The 19,267-nt window shown below is 57.8% G+C and overlaps 1 protein-coding gene across 4 annotated transcripts in view; it reads right to left on the reverse strand.

The window, feature by feature from the left end:
- The window catches only part of PLEKHG5 (pleckstrin homology and RhoGEF domain containing G5), a 35,345-nt gene extending 22,372 nt beyond the window's left edge, over positions 1 to 12,973 (reverse strand). The window contains exons 1-2 of one of the 4 annotated variants that reach the window (XM_070474206.1): positions 12,939 to 12,973; positions 6,953 to 7,029 (exon numbers count right to left, since the gene is read on the reverse strand). In XM_070474206.1, the coding sequence (XP_070330307.1) occupies positions 6,953 to 6,976 (24 nt within the window). In that variant the 5' untranslated portion in view covers positions 6,977 to 7,029; positions 12,939 to 12,973. Of the gene's footprint in view, positions 1 to 694; positions 1,169 to 6,952; positions 7,030 to 7,954; positions 8,195 to 12,938 lie in introns of those variants that run through there. The other 3 variants (XM_070474205.1, XM_070474207.1, XM_070474202.1) reach the window with 3 other exon arrangements.
- Between the last annotated feature and the right edge of the window lie 6,294 nt (positions 12,974 to 19,267).

Here is a 19,267-nt window from a genome sequence, read left to right on the forward strand (position 1 = left end):
TGGCTGCTGGGTTCAAATGTGTGTCTGGACTCTGGCAAAGGAGCAGAGGAATAGTGAAATAAATCCTCCCAGAGCCCTCCAAGCCTGGGGAAGGAAGTGGAGGAAACGGTAGGGTCCGAGGCCCCTGGGCCTCCACGTCCTGAGTCTTTCATCATAGCGGCCAGGGTCTCTCCTGGCCTCTGGGTCTCCAGGAGACCCATGAGTCCCCTGGCTCTCTCTCCCCCCTTCTCCCCAGCGAGGACCAGGCCAGACCCAGGCGGCCCGAGGCGCAGACTCTCGCGCCCCCTGCCGGCCTCGAGAGGACTTTCCGCTTGGACCGTCACGGACGCCCAGATGCGGCGAGGTCGCCGAAACCACCTAACCAAGCCCCGGCAAATCCCCTTCGGAACCCCTCGCCCCACCAGCAGCCCTCACACCAGGGCTGGGGCCCTACAGACTCCTCACGGCCATTTCTCCCAGCCGACCCCACCCTAGAGTCATTGTGGGGGCGGGCGCTGGAGCCCATTCCACCCCAAGTAAGTGGAAGCAGAGCTAGTGGCGCCCATTGACGGCCACCTGCAGGCCTAGGGCTGTGTGGGACCCTCGCCCTCCCGTCCCTCCACCACCCCCCCCCCCAACCCCGGTTTCTGTCCATAAATTCAGGGGGAGTCTTGGCTCCCGGACCCACCCCCGTCTGAACTCCCCTGAGACTCACCTAGGGACATGGGTCTCCTCCTCAGTGGCTAGGGCTCGGGTCAAGACTGCCAAAGCTCCGAGGGGCCTGCAGGGCGAGGGCCACCGGAACCGCGGGGCGGGCTCGGTCCGCTCTGCGCCGGCGGGGGCGCGGGTCGTAGGGGAATTACGGTAGGCCGGCGCGGGCGCTACCACCTGGGCGGGCCGGGACGTACCATCGGCGCGCCCGGCTAGGCCGGGGAGGGGCTGAGCTCCCGGGAAGCTCCGGGAGCCCCACCCCGCGGCCCAGGGGTGGCTGGCGGGCCGGCCGGCATTTGGGGGTTACCTAGGGTCCGGGCTGCGGACAGAGGTAAGGAGGCCGTTGCAACTGTCCCCAAGGCGGCTGCCCTTACAGACCTGCAGAAAGTTCAAAACCTGCAATCTTTGACCTGGGCTTAAAGAAAAGAGCTCGCCCTCCCGCCCCCGGCGGGGGCCAGCGGCAGGACGCTGCCCCCCGGGGTCCAGAAGGAGGCACCGCAGGCCCTGCCCGCCCCGGGAATCGCCCCAAGCCAGGCTGGCTTCCGCTGGATTCTGAACTGCGCCCTCCGCGGCGCCTGAGAAACGGGCCCGCCTAGCTCCGTGCCTCCCTCTTTTTTCCTGGCCCACGCCTAGTAGGTCCTGAAAGAGGGGCCCATCCCGCCCTTCGGTGGTTCCTGGCAGATTGAGTTCAGAATAACTCAGCGTTCAGGATTTGAGGTGGGGGGAGTGTCTGGGGATACCCCGCCCCAAGCACACCTACCCGCTTCCCTAGGGAGACTGGCATGATGGGGCTGCCATTCTCTACTCCCAGCCTCCTGGTTCAGACCTACTTGTATTTTCCCAATTCTAGACCATCTTCATCAGGCCCCCTCCAGACTACCGGAGACTACTCCAGAGACCCCTCTTAATGGGAGTCACTGTCCTTAGCAGTGCTGACCTCCCTGGGGCTGGTCCACACCAGGGCAGCTCATCTCAGCCAGGTCACATGTAGTGGGCCCTCTGTCCCGGCCTCTGGGGCACCCCAGACCTTTACCTTCTCCCCTCCAAATTACTTAGCCAAAGCCCCAAAGTTCCACTTGCACTGCTTCCCTGGTCCTGCCCCAGTCTCCCAGTCTCACATTGGACTGCCCCGGAGCTACAGCTGACCAGCATCTCCAAGGACCAGCTACCTCCAGAGATTCCAGAATCTGGCCATTCTCAAGGGCGCCTGGCCTTTACCTCTTACCCCCAAAGCATTGCCCAGGAGAATGAATGACTCCTTCTTCCATTAGTCACCACATCCTGCCCACTTTTTCTCCACAAGGACCTCAGACCCACCCCTTCCTCTGCCCTGTGTCCACTGGTCTTCATCTGACAAGCCTTCCCCTAGACATAGACACCACCCCTCCCGACTCATCCCTGCCACCTCACAGTCCAATGTTAAGCTGGAAGGGAAGTCTGAGGTCATCAAATCCAATCTTCACTCTCTGCTTAAATTGCCTCTAGCAATGGGGTGCTCACTACCTATGTATCAGAGAACAGCTTCAGCTGTTGGAGACTCTTACCTTTACTGAACCAAAGCCCACTTCCCTGCCAGGGCCCTTGGGAGCCCTGCAGAAAAATTCACCCGCGCTCCTTTCCTCCTGACAGTTTGTTAGAAATGGTAGGCTCTGAGGACAGACAGACCTGGTTGAGACAGACCCAGGCAAGTTATTTTCCCTCTCTGTTTCTCAGTGTCCTGTCTCTGTGATGGAGATGGTGTGTCCTTGCTGCACAGGGTGGGGGTGAGGGCTAGATGAGGTCCCCGTGGAGAAGCACTGAAGCAGGGCCTGGCACACAGTAGGTGCTGAGAACACAGTGGCTGCTAGAACTGATACCTTTAAGGATGATGCCCTGAGGGTCCCATCTCCAGGACAAACACCCCAAGTCTTCCACCCCATCAAATGTGGTTCCCTAGGCCAGTGTCAGCCCTTCTCTGTGTCCCCTTGTGACCTGAGGTGCCCTGTACAGACTTCCATCAGAATGCCCAGATCAAGGGGACTCTGCCCTGTGGTTAACTTGCAGGAGGGTGGGGACATCCACCAGGTCATCACCTGGCCCTTTGGGAGGGAGGGAGCAAACACTTCCTCTGAGTCCCCAACAGGACACCTGCCCTGGGGACAGGATAGCTGTGCAGTAAACATCCATCTGGCTGGGTGGGGTTGGTGAGGTCTAGGATGGAACCTAAGGTGGTCTCAGATCTCAGGGAGAGAAAGGAGGGCATGCTGGGAGTCTAGGGGTTTCTCTCCCCCTGCACACACGATACACACATGATTGATCACAGCTAGCATCCTCTTGAACACCACAGCAAGCCACACTCTCTGCTAAGCACTCCACAGGTGGGCCCTCTTTTAATTCTTGTCACAACTCTAGAAGCCTCAGCTTCCAGATGAGGAAACTGAGGCTCAGAGGTAGACTGACTTTCCCAGGGTCATGCAGTTGGAAAGGGGTAGGCTGTGACCCTGCAGTTCCCAGGTGTGGGTTACTCCATACATCTTTTAAAAATATATTCATTTATTTATTTGGCTGTGACAGGTCTTGGTTGCAACACACAGGATCTTCAATCTTCACTGCAGCATGTGGGACTTTAGCTGTGGCAAGCAAACTCTTAGTTGGGGCATGTGGGATCTAGTTCCCTGACCAGGGATGGAACTTGGGATCCCTGCATTGGGAGCGCAGAATCTTAGCCACTGAACCACCAGGAAGGTCCCCTACTCTACACATCTTCCTCTTGAAGAAGTGTAGGGACACCACTTCCCTCCATGGTCCCTAAGACAGGTAGTTCAGACACCTCACCTGGACCTCAGGATGCTCCCTGTTCAGTTTTGCCTACCTTTCCCCATCCCCTGAGCCCTGCTCACTCCTTCCATTCCCAATATCCATCCCCACCCCAACTCAGCTTTCTTCCATCTTAATAAGCCCTCATTTCTCTGGACACCAGCAGCCACCTCCAGGAAGCCCATGCTGGTTATCTCCATTCCCCCAGAGTGAACTCCAGGAACAGGAGGGAGGAGTAGGGTGGCTGATGCATTTCAAAAGCCCCAGCAGCCAGAAGAAGCTCAAATAAAACCTCAAGGGTCGGGAAGTCTGTGGCAGTCCAGTGGTTAAGGCTCCATGCTTCCAAAGCAGGGTGAACCAGTTCAATCCCTGGTTGGGGGACTAAGATCCTGCATGCCAGACCCCAAAATAAATAAAAACAAAGATGTAACCAAACCGAAAAAAACAAACAAAAATTCTCGGACTTCCCTGGTGGCGCACTGGCTAAGAATCCGCCTGCCAATGTAGGGGACACAAGTTCAATCCCTGCTCCGGGAAAAGTCCACATGTGGAGGAGGAACTAAGCCTGTGCAAATAACTACTGAGCCGGTGTGCTACAACTACTGAAGCCTGTGAGCCCTAGAGCCCATGCTCTGCAACGAGAGAAGCCACTGCAATGAGAAGCCCATGCACCACAACAAAGAGTAGCCCCCCGCTCTCCGCAACTAGAGAAAGCCTGTACAAAGCAATGAAGACCCAGTGCAGCCAAAAAACAAACACACACGGAAAAAAACCCTCAAGGGTGGGCCCGGAAGTAGAAGGGTCCAGCCCGGTTGAAAGATGGCCCTTCCCCAGGGCAGCCTGGGGGGGCCAGTCTGACAAACCCAAGTCCTCACTTCCCTCCTCCTCCCTAGGGGCCTGGGATCAGCTCCAGGAGAGCAGGACCTTGGTTCCCCAGGAAATCTCCAGGCCTACAACAGGGCCTGGCACGCCAGGTGCTTCAGGCTGATTTGGTGAATGAATGAATGATGTCATCTCCTTCAAAACGCTAGTCACATCCTGCTAGCGGTCCCTAGAATGGCTGGGGAGGACAGTGAGAATGAGGCTCTCCATCTCATTCCAGACTATGCTTGGCCAGTCATGCTGTGTGACGTGGGCTAGTTCTTTCGTCTCTCTGAGCCTCAGTTTCCTTATGTTTCACACAGGAATAATAATAACGCTTTTCTTCTAAGGTTCTCACAAAAGTTCAGTGAAACAAGCATGAGGGCCTGACAACCTGCCTGGCACGTAAACATGTTTGGTCACTGGTGGTTCTTATTATCATCAACAATAGGATATTCTTTGCTCCTCTCTCTCACCAACCTGGGTGTCATTCACCTCCTCTGACCTTGTGCTCCAGCCTGCTCCTACCCTTGGCAAGACCTGCTTCTTGCTCCTTGTTTTCTGCCTCTGCACTTCTGCCTGTGGCAGTTCCCCCTTTCTGGACTGCCCTTGGCTTCTGCTCTGCCTGTCCACGTTTTGGGGCTTAGTGATAAAGAACTCGCCTATCAGTGCAGGAGACATAACAGACACGGGTTCGATCCCTGGGTCAGGAAGATTCTCTGAAGGAGGAAATGGCAACCCACTCCAGTATTCTTGCCGGGAGATCCCCATGGACTCCTGGGGATCAGGAGCCTGGTGGGCTACAGTCCATGGGGTCACAATGAGTTGGACACGACTGAAGCAACTTAGCATGCAGGCACGTCCACATTTTCACTCCCATCAGAGGCCACCTCCTCCAAGATGTCCTCCCTGACTAGACCTTCTGCCTTTGATTCAGGCATCCTTGTGGCCCAAGTCTGTATCACCTGTCCCAAAGCAGGTGCCACCAGCGATAGAACTAGGGCTCTCCCCCTGCAGGCTGGGTGATGGTCTGCTGCTGATGCCAACGTCAGCCAAGTTGAGTTGCAGGCAGCCCACGGCTGGGCTGGAGTTGAGACCTGGAGGCTGCAGAAGGACCTCAGGCACTCTGACACCAACTCTCATCTCATAGGCCTCACCCCTGCCCCTTCCTATGGCAGCTTGTGGGCCTGCCTGGGGTGCAGCTGCCCACAAAAGAGGCTGGGTCAGTGTGGCCTGCCCCCTTTGCCACCGCTCTGGGTCAGGCAGAGGCCCCAAGGCTTCACAGGCCTCTGGCAGGATGTAACTGAGGGTAACTGGGGCCAGTTTGTTGCCAGGAGCCCCCATATGGGGGAGAGGCAGCCAGCCAACACCAGAGCCCTGATGCCAGGCACCATCCGTGCCAGCAGATTGCATCTGACATCACAGCCGCCCCCTTGCCGGTGACCACGGCAACTGGAAGCCTCCCCCTCCTCTCCCCACCCCCAGAACAGCCCTCCATGTTCCTTCCAGCCATGGTCTTCCTGTACAGAATGTAAGCGGCTGTGTCTGGGTGGAAGGGTGTAACAGGGCGGCATCTTTAATCTCTTCCAGCTACAGAGCTGGGCTGCACAGTGGCTAGGAACAGGGCTCTGACACCACACAGATCTGGGTTCTGGGTTTGAATCTCAGCTCTACCATATCCTAGAGATGAGTTCTTAGGTGAGCCACTACCTCTCTACTGTAAATGAGAATAGTGACGGGACAGTTGTCAGAAGGCCAGAGGGAGGAGACAAAGAGTCCTCAGGGCTCGGGGTGACACAGTAAGTTGTGGCAGTTACCACTACTGTCCCTCAAATGCGTGCGGGGAGGGGCCCAACCTGGGTTCCAGCCCTGGCTCAGTCTCTCCTGAGCTGTGGGGCCTCAGCCAAGTCACAGGACCTCTCTGAACCTTGGTATCTTCATCTGGGAAACAGGGCAACAACCCACGCCTTCCCAGCAGAGCTGCCACAAACAGCACATGAGGCACAGGGCCCAGCACAGACCAGGCAGAAGGCGCCCCCATCATTTTTAGCTGTATTCCTCTTGTTTTGTCCACTGCTAGCTCCCAAGTCCTGACACTCCAGGACCACTGGGCCCCCTCTTCCCTTCCTCATCCCCCAGGCCTGCAGTCACTGTCACAAAGTCCCATAGTGTCCCTGACCCATGCCCAGGCCTGAAGAGTGGCCTGGTGGCCCAGGAAGAGTACCCATGGGGCACTGGAATGGAACCTTGGTTGCAGGGTGGGGGGTGTCCCTGCTTGCTGATTCTCAGCTTCCTCATCAGTGACACTGAGCAGCAGTGCCTGTCACCTCAGGGCTCTAAGGACTACAGGGCAAGAAAGGGCTTTGAGGCACCCCCACTCTGGCTGCCCTCATAGAAGTCCCCTCACCTCTGCTCTTTCTGAACTAAGGTCAGCCCCTCTGCCTCCTAAACCAGCCATCCTGCAGCCCTGCCCACCCCTGAACCCAGGCCACACTGTGGCCAGGCCAGCTGCACCCTTGCCAGGGCCCCATGGATTTCCGGGCCTGGATAGAGCGGGTGGTTAGCAACCTGCCCCAGGGGCCCCCAGGCCCGCCAGCCTCCCTACCTTAGCAGCCCGGCCCTTGTCCATGCAGTCAGGGTTCTGACAACGCAGTCCCTTCTCTTCTTCCAGGCTCCGGTCTTCTGCAAAGGAGAGAAGAGGAGGGTTACTAATTGGGCGGGGCCCAGGGAGGGTGCGCCCTAGGCAGGGGCACCCTGGCTCCCCCGGGCCCCAGGAGCCTCCCGCTCGGAGGACGGGGTGGGGCAGTCTCCTCAATGCACCCTTCAAAGGAGGGCAGTGTCCCTTTCTCTTTTAAATGCCAACTTATCTGCACGGGAATCTGTGTGCAGAGCCCTTTTCTTGTTGCAGCTCCCTAGGGAAATTATCCAGATTCCAGGGGGAGAAAACATCTTTGGAAATGAGCAGCTCCCTCTCTCTGTCCCACTGGTGGGGGGTGGGGAGGGGAGGGGGGGTGGCTCAGTGACCTTGGGGCCTCAGGGTTCCTGGGGGATTCCTGCAAGACAGTGAGGGGAAGGGGGACTCCAGGGGTCCAAGGTCCCTTCCTACTCCTGTCCTCCACATCCCAGCCTCTATGGATGGTCTCCCCCGCAAGAACATGGGGTGGTCCCCCCACCCGCTGTCCATCTTTGACCCAGAACTTGGCCCCCTCCAAGCTGCCCCTCTTCCTGGGGTGCAGCAGCAGAGAGGACAGGGAAGGGGGGCAAAGAGGCTGCTCGCCCCGGCCAGCTTGCAGGGCCAGGGGAAGGGGTGACGAAGCGTGCCCCGACATGGGGACAGAGTTTGGACCCCCACAGCCCTGATTCTGAGACCGGTGTCTACCTCCCACCTCGAGCAGGCCTTCCCCAAAGGAGGGGGCGGGCTAAGCCCCCGCCTGCCGAGGGGAAGGAGCCGGTCCTGCCCTGCCCTTGATCTCACCCCTACCCCCATCAACTCCCCGGCCGGCCCGCGTTGCCCCTCGCCAACGCCCCTCCCCGAGCCGGCGCGGAGGCGGCCAGGCCAGCCGGCCTGCATGGCGGGGCCCGGCCGGGCCGGGGGCCCCGCACTCACCCATAGAGGAGGCGTGGGGCGGCCGGGAACGCGGGAGGGGCTGGGGCCGCTGCGGGTGGGCGCGGGGGGCGAGCGCGACGGAGGCGGGGGGGTGCGGGCGCCGGCCGGGTGCCTCGGGAGAGGCCGGAGCGCTGAGGCCGAGGGACCCTCGGCGGTGAGAGGCGGGGCGGGGCAGGTGGGCGGTGGGAGGAGCGGAGTGGCGGCCCCGCCTACGGGGCGGGACTCTGCGCCCCACCCCCCGCGCCCCTCCGCCGGGCGCCCCGCTGGGCAGAACCTGCACCCGGCAGCGCCGGGTATCAGCAGAGAGGACGCGGCGCACCCTCCCCCTCTCTCTGAAAAGTCGTGGGTGTGATTAAAATCCATCCCTTCGCCCCCCCAAGTCGCTCAGCCTCCCAGCCACCTCAAAACACCTCTGTTTTTGATGTGATTGGGAGACATTTTCTCAATCTCCTGGAAAATGGGAATGAAGGCATTTTAGACAGCTCTGCTATTTCTCCTCGTCCGAAAGGTACCATCTCAGTGGAAATGATGCCTTCTTGTAGATAGGCACGCAGGTCAGGACAGCTCCTGGTTTTCTTTGCCACCCACCCCCAGCAGAGGCCTCTCTTCTCATCTAGAGATGCTGTCAGGGATGGGGGTAAGGGTTCCATAAGTGGAGGGGACCTGGAGACTACTGTTGTTTTATTACTATGATCTTGGTGTTGTTTAGCATTTTTAAAACTTTATGAAAGTGTAAAATAAATAGGTATAGTAAAGTGCAGCTCTCATGAGTACACAGCTCAGTAAAATTTTCACAAAAATGTATTCATGCAAAATAACTAGTACCCAGGTTAAGAAGTACGGCATCACCAACCCCTCTGTGTAAGTCTCCCTTGTGGGGGCTGTAAGCTTCTCCCCTCTGAGGGGATGCTGTCCTGAACTCTCTTTCGATTAGTTTTGCCTGATCTTGTAGTTTATGTAAATAGCATCACGAGATACTTGGACAGCATCTTAATGGTTCCAGAACACTTTAAACTACAGAAATGGAGCCCTGGGAAGGTGGTGAAGACTCTCCCAAGAGACTCAGCGTGCTCCTAAGCCTGCCCAGACCCCATCGCACCTGGAGGTAGGTGCTGGGGGACCCTGGGTAGATGAGCCCTAGGTATGGAAGCTCCCCCTGGGGCCTGGATCTCTCTTCCAAAGGCTACCCTAGTCCCTTCCCCAACCGGAGTGGGGTGCCTGCCTTTCTATATGTATCACCCCCTTTCATGGACTGGCCCTTGGGGACTCACGGGTGACCAGGACCCAGTCCCTTCCTTCGCAGACTCTTGGAGGAGGGCACAGTGACGGATCTCAGGTCTTCTGGGTTCTCTGGATTCACTCAGCAAACACACAGTAAGTCCTTGGAGGGCCTACCTTGTTTGTGTCTAGCCCCGAGCTGGGCCCTGGGGACTCATTGGTGACCCTGTCAAGCCTCAAGGAGCTCATGTGGGGCCCAGTGGGCAGCAAGGCCCTTTGGAAAGCAGCATAGGGGGGTGTCGAGAGGAGGAGGCTGTGTGCAAGGAAACTGCACAAGGGGCTCCATCAGTGTCCTGAAGCTTCCAGGGTGAGAGGGAAGCGACAGCACAGTGTCCCCCAGTCTGCTCTTGGTGACTGTGAGCCTGGGGTTCTGAGAAGGGACCCCGCTAACTCACGGCACTCTCAGGCCAGCCCCGCCTCACTCAGTTCACAGAATCACAGTTCTGATATCCCTCTAGGAACCTCTGCTTCCTCAGCTGTCTGAAGGGCCAAGGACGCCTGTCCTGACTCTAGCTTGGGGGCAAAGATAGCTGAGGTAGAAGACAGCCCTAGGAGGACCCTGATGGCCCTGTCCCAGCCCTGCCTGCCAGGACGTAGCTGGCTTGATGGTGGGGTGGAAAGCATGGCCCTTCTCCACCACCCAGTAGCATGCCCTCTGTCACTTGGGCTTGCAGGGACCTGGAGACCTCAGCCAGCTCTGGAGGAGTTTCCCATGCACCCTCCTCAGTCTGGGGAACTCAGCCAGATGAGATCTGCTTGTGTATCTAAGTCCCTGGGTTCTCACAGCTCAGGGCTGGGGTTGGGTTCTAACGTCCTTTGTCCCAAGACTTCTGGATTCTGGCCCTAAACTCTGCAGGCTCTGGGCTACTTCCTCCCCCACAGGGGCCTAGAGCTGCCTTGCCAGCTCTCTGGGTCCTGCCATGACTGCTCTAGTCACTGCAGGGCCAGATTGCTCTCGACTGCCATGTGGTGCTTGTGGTCCTAGAGTTCTTTGTCCCGGTTCTTCCAGACACTGGGGTTCTACTTGGCTGATCTCTCTGGCCTACAACACCCCCCATCTGGTTTCGGCCCCCTCAAGGTGCTCAATCTGCTTTCTAGACCCTCCCCACCACTGCCCCTCATGAACTGCTTGGTCCCAGCCCTCTGGAATCTAATTTCCCTGCACTTCACACTAAAGCTACAACCTCCTAGGGTCCATGAATGCTTCTCTCCCCAGAAACTCCAACCACAGGAAAACCGATGAGGACCCTGATAGCTCTCAGGGCCCAGATAGGGGCCCCTAGGAGCTGGGGAGGAATCAGGCACTGAGACAGACTGTCCCCCACCTCCAGGACTGCCATGGGCTCCCCCTCAAGCCTGTTGCCCCAGTTACAACCCTGCAGAAAGAGTGCTCAGTAAGGGGGAGATGTTGTCCCAGGTGGCACATATTCTGGACATAGTTGACTGGGACAGAGACGCCACCTGGTCCAGCCTGTTCAATTCAATCTGCTCTCTTGAGAATTTGAATTGAGATGGGCAACTGCTAGTGGTCCTGCAGCCCTGAGATAATGGAGAGTCTGAGTGGGCAGAGAGCCCCATAGTCAATGGGGAGTAAGACCAAGGGGACCCATAGGAGCAACTGGTCAGTGGAGACAGCCCTAGAGCTGAGAGGCAGGGAGAAAGTGGCCCTGTGACTGTGGGGCAACTCCCGGGGGCCACCTCCACCTCCTGCTCTTGCTCCCCACAGGGTCCCCACCGCGGGGAGTACCACTCTGACTTGAGTCAGCCTGTGCAGGTGAACGGCTGCGGGCCCTTAGCCATCACCAGGCAGACCTGGAACTTAGAACTTGCCGCCCACCCCAAGGTGCCAGAGTCTGTCTTTCTCGGTCTGAAACAGCCCAGCTGCCCTTCTGGCCTCCGTGGGCTCTGCGGCTCCCCAGCCTCCTCAGGAAAGTCAGGGCCCCTCCGCCAGGCAGACCAGCCCACACGCCAGCATCCCCCACCCTCTATCTTAGTCACACGATGCCGTTTTCCCTTCTCCTCCAACACGGTCTCCACCACAACTGGCCGACAGGGCGCCTGGGCAGAAGCCGGCCGGCAGACATGTTTTGTTTGGCCGAGCACAGTGCTTCAAAAGAATTTGACTTGGTTGCCAACTTTAAAAAGTCAGATTTCACATAAAAATCCAGATTTCTGGCTTCCATGGACAAACCAGAGGAGCCTGGCAGCTCCGGACCCATATTGCTGATGGCTCCAGCGCCCCGGTCGTGTCTGCCTGAGACGGGCACACACCCTTCCACCCTCCACAGTCCCCACCACTCCCTATTGCCTCACCTCGACCCCCTCCCTCTGTTACTCACTGGGGTTCCTGGGACGGAAATGAGCTTTTGACCCTGGCCCAGCCCTTCCCGGTTCTGTTCCTCTGCCCCTGCCACATCCTTCTCATCGCAGTCTGCTGTCTACTGACACCCTGCCCACTCTTGAAGGCCCAAGTCGAATACAGAGAACATCGGAAGGCCTCTGGAGCTCAGAACATCCAAATTCCAAATGAATCACTCCCTCTTCGATCCCACTGTCCTGGGATGGGCCTTTGAATTGACTTTGGACCTGTCTTCCCCACTGGACCACTCCAGAAACACCTGCCGATAGTGATAGTTCTAACCTTCCGGGCACCCACAGGGCACTGTGTGCTTATCCCACAGATTCTTATTTCAGAGTCAGACCCTCTGCAGCATGGTCTAACCATAAAAATCAGCCACTGGCCATTGCAACTACTAAGCGTGTGCAAAGGGGCTCATCCAAACAGATGTGCTATGCATGTGAAATACACCACAGACACTAAAGCCTTAGTGTAAAAAAAAAAAGAATGTAAAATCTCGTTGATGAGTTTTTTATACTGATCATATGTTAAAATGGTAATGTTTTTGGAATTTATTAGGTTAAACAAAATGTATTATTAGAATTCATTTCACTTGCTTGTTTTTTTTTTTTTGCTTTTTTATTTATATATTTTATTTTATTTATTTTTAGCTGTGCTGCACTGCTTGTGGGAACCCCAGCCCTCAGCAGTGAAAGTGTGGAGTCCTAACCGCTGGGCCGCCAGGGAATTAATTCCCTGTTTTGTTTTTTTAAATATGACTAGTAAAAAAAATGTAAATGAAAGTGACTTCCCTGGTGTTCAGTGGTTAAGAATGTGCCTGCCAATTCAGGAAACATGGGGTCAATCCCTGGTCCAGGAAGATCTCACATGCCACGGGGCAGCTAACCCCATTCACCATAACTACTGACCCAGTGGTCTGCAGCTAGAGAAGCCAGCACACTTAAACGAAGTGCACACATGGCCAAAAAAAAAAAAAAAGTAAATAATGAAAGTTCTAGGGGCTAGCACTTTTCTAAACAATTGAGAGAGGGAGGTTTGATGGTCATGCCCATTTTACAGGTGAAGAGACTGAGGCTCAGAGGGTTGAGCAACTTGCCCAAGGTCATGCAGCTTGTGAGAGATGAGCCTGGGATTTGAGCCTAGAACCATAAGACTCCAAGTTTATACTCCTAACTATTAGGCCACACCACCCCTATAGCGCCCCCATGGTTCCCGGCACAGATACGGGCTTAGCACGTGTGAACTGATCTCCTCATTGTCACATAAGTGCTCCCTTTCCCAGTTGGCTCTGGGCTGAGACAAGTGTACAAGAAACCACCCTTGTCATTCCTCAGGGGAGCCCCTTACCTGTAAATCTCCACTGACACCATGAACTCTTCTAACTCAAAGAGACAGAGCTTTCCTACCCACCAGCTCCCAAGCCTGGCCAGGCAAAGGCTACCCCTCCCAGGAAGCAGCTGTGGCCTTGAATGCCCCCTCCCACGCAAACCCAGCCCTCTTGGGAGCCTGTCTCTGGTTGGGCAGCTGCTGCGGGCTCGGCTAGAACTGAACCCCATCATCAGGGCAGCTTGCAGAAGGGCAAGATTTGACCCAAATCTGCCCAAGAGCCAGAGGGGTGTGTCCTGAGCAAATGCCTGCTGATCTCAGGAACCACCCACCTCTCCCAACCGAAGATACTGGTCAGAGCATCACAGTGGCTTGGGAAAGAAATTTCCCCCTCCTAAAGCCCCATGTAGCATTGTGGGGTAGGGCAGTCAGGTGGGGACCAGCTAGAGGAAGAAGCCTGGACCATGGCCTCTGATGCTGTTCCTGACTATAGCCCAGAACAAACAATGGCATCGCCTCCTGAAAACAGAGACCCCCAACCTCTGCTATGCCCACCCACATGCCTGGACTCAGTAAGAAGACACGGGAGGACACACCAAAATTCCTTTCTGGGGCTATAGAAACTGTCCACACAGTTCCTGCACACAAGCCTGGGGCCGGCCAGCCACTTCCTGTGGCCGAGGCTGCTGTGGGCACCTGCACATTTGTCCACCACCACAGACTTCCTCCCCAAGGTCCTGGGAGGAACTGAGAGTGGCCAAGTGAGGAACAGGAGCAGGACTGCAGAAGCTGGTGTGAGATTCCAGTTCAGGGCAGTCACACTCCGTGCATAAGCTCCCCACCACCCACCCCATCGCGGGGCTGAGCCGGAGCTGAGGCCCACCGCCCACCCCTGATGGGCCCAGGCCAGACGCTGGCTGGCTGCAGGAGACAGAGCCCACACAGACAGCTGTGTGCCCGGCTCTCCCACCCGCCTGCCTCAGCTCACCCGTGAGGCCTGCTCACACGCTGTGACCCACCCACCATGTGCTGGGGCCGCGAGGCAGGGGGTCATGACAGTGAATAGGGCCTGGTCCTGTGGTTCCAAGGCAGTGGACAGGAGTTGTGGCATTGTGGATCTGGACACCACCACTCAGCACCCCGCTGAGCGTTGACTACCCTTTCAGAGCAAAGGGGACTGCAGGCATCGTCCCTGCCTCTAAGAGGGGGCATGGAGATGCCGGTAGCCAAGGGAAGCCTTGGCATGGGGCATGTCTGCTCTAAATGCTAGCCGTGGGACCCCGGAGACGGCCCTGGCTGGAGAGGCTGGGGGAAGGGGAGGGGGTTCACAGAAGTTGCTCCAGAGCCCTGGGGAGGGGTGAGGGCCCAACAGCAACAAAGCTTGGTTGGCACTCTGCACTGACTGGACCCAGAAACCCAATAAGAAACGGGGGATCTGGCCCCTGCTATGCCTCCCCGGCTGGTGTCTGGGACTGGCTGCGTGGTCTCTGGCCAGACCTTGGCCACCTTCCCTGCCTCTGTGGATAGGAACCTGCCAGTTGAAGCAGGACAAGGGGACAGGACTCAGACTACACCCTGTGCCACTGCCCCCAACCCACACTCTGGTTCCAGAACGGTGCCCGGCTGGGTTGGAAGAGACAGGGAACTTTCTGCCTAGCTGGCCCGAGCCTTCCCCTACAGTTCTCCTGCCTCCCCCTGCTCCACACTCTGCTCAGCATCACAGGCTCCTCCCTCGCAGCTTCCTGCCCAGGTGCCTGTGATCCTGGGCCCCAGGTGGGCACTCTGTCCCCCTGCCGCCTCCCCCAGCAGCCACATCCCTCTGTCCACTTTGGCCAATGGGACAGCTGGCTAAGGGGGGCTCCTCACAGACAGGACACCTGTTGTTTACGCCCACCAGGCATCCCATCTCCCCGCTGGGAGCAGCACCGCCCTGCCTGCTGAACCCGCACCCTACATGGTCTCTGTCCGTGGTGGATCCCAGGCCCACCCATCACATTCTGAGCCTTCTAGCCACAGGGATGGGTCAGGGAAGGACCACACCAGGCTAGGGAGTTGCTCCTAGGAAAGGTTTCCACTTCTTTGTCTGCAACCTGGGGAGGCGGGCAGAGCCTGGGGTCTGAGATGAGGCCAACAGAGAAAAGGGCCAAGGCCTGAGATGCCATGCCCTCCTGGCTTCTGCAGGCCAGACCTGGGCTCCCTCTGTCCTGGGCACTGAATTGTCCCAACAGAATCAGAGGTGCCGGCCTGAGGCTGAACGCTCTGCCAGGCTGCAATTAAATGGCCATGATAACAGCTGGCAGGACCTTGCTCTGCGGCGGGCAGTATTTGAAGGTCTCCATGTGTCACCCCAGGTAGTCCTCTCAGCAACCCCATGATGCCACAGGTATCATTGGTGCCAAATTGATCTGGATAATGATACCTGTGGCATCATAGGGTGCTGAGCCCGCACCCTATCATTTGGGTGGTCATTTGGCGTGGTCCTTCCCTGACCCATCCCTGCGGCCAGAAGGCTCAGAATGTGATGGGTGGGCCTGGGATCTGCCATGGACAGAGATCATGTAGGGTGCAGATTCAGCACCCCACGATGCCACAGATATCATTATCCACATCAATTTGGCACCAAACAGGCCGTCAGGCTCAGCATCCCCCACCACCTGTGCTGCCTTTATCTTTCTTTCATGTGAAATCTTAGTTCCCTGACCAGGGATCAAACCCACGCCCCCTGCAGTGGAAGTGTGGAGTCTTAAACACTGGACTGCCAGAAAGGTGCCATGTGCTACCTCTTGAGGGGCTTAATCTCTCTGTGCTTCTATTTCCTCACCTGCAATGAGGAAAATAGAAATGGCACATGTCCTGGGTCTTGAACATGAATGTTCCAGAAAGACTCGTCCCACCACCCAGCCTGGATTGTGGAGGCAGAGTCTAGGCCTGAAGCCCAGCACCGGCCACTGTTGTCCCCAGCCCCAGCTGCCCTGCTTCCCAGCTGTGGGGCCCACGCTGCCCTCCCCGGCCTACTCTCTGCCCTGATGCCCCCCTGGATCCTCCAGCTCAGGCACCTCTCCTCCACCAGCAGCAGCTCTCAGGAGGGGCCTGGTCCCCACACTGTTGCTCAGTAAGTGACCGGCAGCTGCACATATATGGTGAGTGAGCCATAGGCTCTGACCAGAGGGAGGCGGCCAGGTAGACCAGGTGTCCAAGCCCCATGAGCTCCCTCCTGGGAAAGTGGGCCTGCACCTACCCCCGAGGTCCTCGATGATGTCCAGGGTGGAGCTCCAGGAGAAGCGCTCCACAGCCCCCAGCTCCAGCTCGGCCAGGGCCCCAGGCAGGGCCTCCAGCTCGTAGGCACCCCGCTTCTTCCAGTAGAGAAACATCCTGAGGGCTGGGCAGGCCTCCCTGCCAGGCCTGTGCCCTCAGAGGCTGGGTAACCCCAGGGCCCCGGGTCCCCGAGGCCTGGATACAGTGGGTGCAGGGACTGCAGAGGGCCTGCAGAGACCCTAGGGCTGGCCTCAGGGCCGGCGAGTGCGGCCCTCCCCGGGGAGGAGAGCATGCTGGGAGTGGCTGGGGGCCTCAGAGCTGACCAATGGCCAGGGCCCCAGCCCCACACAAAGCGCCTTTCTTCCCCTCCTACAGACATTTTACAAATTTCAACTTCCCGGCCCCCTCGGAGCCCCCACCAAGGGGATGGGCTGGCCGTCTGTGGACCGCAGAAGCCCGGAAAAGAGTCTGATTGTTCCGTGATCTCTTTGCTAAGATAAGTTTTCAGAAGAGAAAAATGTGCTGCCCCAGGAGCAATTCCAGCCCCCCACCCCTGACCTCTGACCCCATCCCCCAGCCCCAGCTGGACCCCACAGGATTTTTTAATGAGGAGTGGAAGCACCCATGGGGTGCTGTGGAATGAGCCTAGAGTTGTTTTCAGCAGCCTGACTGGGCCCCCTCCCCGGGAAGCACAAGGCGTTTCCCAGCTTCCATGAGCAAAGACTGGGGGAGGCCTTCAAGGATCAGAAGGCACGAGCTGTGGGCCAGGCTGAGGCCCAGAATCAGCCCTTCTGGCTCTCACCAAGGGCCCTTCCCTCGCTGGGCTGACCAAGCTTCTCCAGCCTGCCACCTGCCCCTGCCTCCCTCCTCAGCCATGTCACCTACACTGATGGCAGGGCCATGCATGGAGACTGGGCAGGCTGAATGGGTGCAAAGGAGTTCAGGCATCACCACAGCGTTTCACAGCCCCCTTCCAGTGAGCACAAGGGGTGGACGGAAGGGGTGGGGGCCAGGGCAGATGGAAGCGCTGGGGTGGAGGAGCTGGGTGGGGCAGAGCACAGATGAGGAAATTGGGACTCAGCTAGCAAGGAGCAGAACTTGAATTTGAACCCAGGACTATCTGGCTTCAAAGTCAACTCTAGGGGGACTTCCCTGGTGGTCCAGTGGCTAAGACTCCCCGTTCCCAATGCAGGGGCCCAGGTTCATTCCTGGTCAGGGAACTATATCCCACAGTCGGCAACTAAAAGTTCACATGCTGCAACCAAGACCTGGTGCAGCCAAGTAAACATTTTTATAAAAGCCAACTTGGGGGCCCAGACAGCCATCTGGGGGAGAAGCTCGGTGGTTAGAGAGCAAAGGGGTGGCCCCATGGGGATCCAGGCTGGATGTGAAAAGAGCACCGTGCTTAGCCTCCCAGCCAGCCTCCGCCACGTTGCTGAGCCTGCTCTGTGTGACCCTGCGGTGGCTCCCCAACTTTCCAGGGTGCCAAAGGAGCTAGCCTGAGTGGGGGCAGAGATGGCTGCCCCCTGCCCAACCAAATACCTGGCAACAGAGAGGCACAAGGCCCAGGCAGGGGGCGTTGACAGCAAAAGGCTCTACTTTCTGGGTGGTGGGGGGTCACCCCAGGGCTGTGGTGGGTGGGAGGGTGGTGGGGTAGCCGTCCAGGGAGCCTGCATACCCCCAGCTGAGGGATAAGGTGCCAAGAGGCAGCTCAAGTAATTCAAACCATATGCCTGCCTGCCTGCCTGCCTGCCCACCCGCCTCCTCCTCCGGCCCAGGGCCAGAGCCAGACAAATGCAGCCGGGCCCTTTGGTCTGTAATCACTGGCTCCCACGAAGCCTGGGCCCACACGAGGTGGGGGGCACCCTGGCTCGTGTTTACAGGCGAGTGGCCAGCAGGGGGGTGCCAGACCAAGCTTGGGGGAGTCAGATGATTCTTCCCTGGCAGCCGTGGCTGGTCTCAGGGCCCACCCGGCAGAGGCCAGGGTTGCAGAGTGCAGAGTGGTCCCTGAACAGTTACCCAGTTCAGACTCCCCTGCATCTTAGACCCAGAGGTGCTACTATATTTTGCTGTGTTTTCAAAACAGTGAGCTCCAAGGACATCGCACCCAGGGAGACTGGGGAGATGTCTTCTGATCCTCAGCTTTGGGGTGAACCCAAGGAGCGCCCCACAACATGCACCCACCTGTGGAGGCCCAACTTGGGAGCTGCTGGTGCTCAGGCCCCGGGGCTGCAGAGATGAGGCCTGGCTGTACCTCTCCCCCTCCCTGGGCACCTACAGCCTCCTCCCAGATGCTCTCTCGTCTTCAAACGTGCCTCCTGTTTCCCACCTCCCTGCCCTCGCTCTCACAGTCCTGCTGCCTGATGTCCTTTCCCGGTTCCCACGAGCATCGCCCACACTCCTCTCGTCCAGGCTGAAGGCCCCTATCCCCAGCTTGGCCTCCATCCTCCCTGTGCAGGAGAGCAGGAGGCACCCAGAGGCTCTGGGAAGACCCACCCAGGCTGATAAATGGGCTCCCACAGTGTCCCAGGGGGCCCACCAGCCCCCACCACCACCACGAGGCAGGTGTCAAAGGCAAGCGGACACATCTGGGCCTTTTACTGGGTCTGGGGGAGACCAGGAAGCTGAATAGCAAGTAACCCTGCTTACAAACATGGGGAGGGGGCTCTTTACTGCTGGGATGTGCAGTCTGTCCTCCCCCCCCCCCTTTTCTTTTCTTTTTGGATGCACTGGGTCTTCGTTGCTTCATTCTCTAGTTGTGGCGAGCAGGAGTTTTTTTTGCAGTACTCGGGCTTCTCACTGTGGTGGCTTCTCTTGTTATGGAGGCTCTAAGGGCACACGGGCTTCAGTAGTTGTGGTTCCCAGGCTCTAGAGTGCAGGCTCAGAAGCGGTGGTTCACAGGCTTGGTTGCACCGCACACAGCAGGTGGAATCTTCCTGGACCAGGGATCAAACCCGTGTCCACTGCATTGCAAGGTGGATTCTGTTCTCGCTTGTTTATGTATGTATGTATGTGTATTGGCTGTATATATACATGTATATATGTGTCTATATATGTACGTGTATGGGCTGTGTTGGGTCTTGGTTGCTATCCGG

The sequence above is a fragment of the Odocoileus virginianus genome, chromosome 11, assembly GCF_023699985.2.
Source record: "Odocoileus virginianus isolate 20LAN1187 ecotype Illinois chromosome 11, Ovbor_1.2, whole genome shotgun sequence".
Taxonomy (NCBI): Eukaryota; Metazoa; Chordata; class Mammalia; order Artiodactyla; family Cervidae; genus Odocoileus; species Odocoileus virginianus.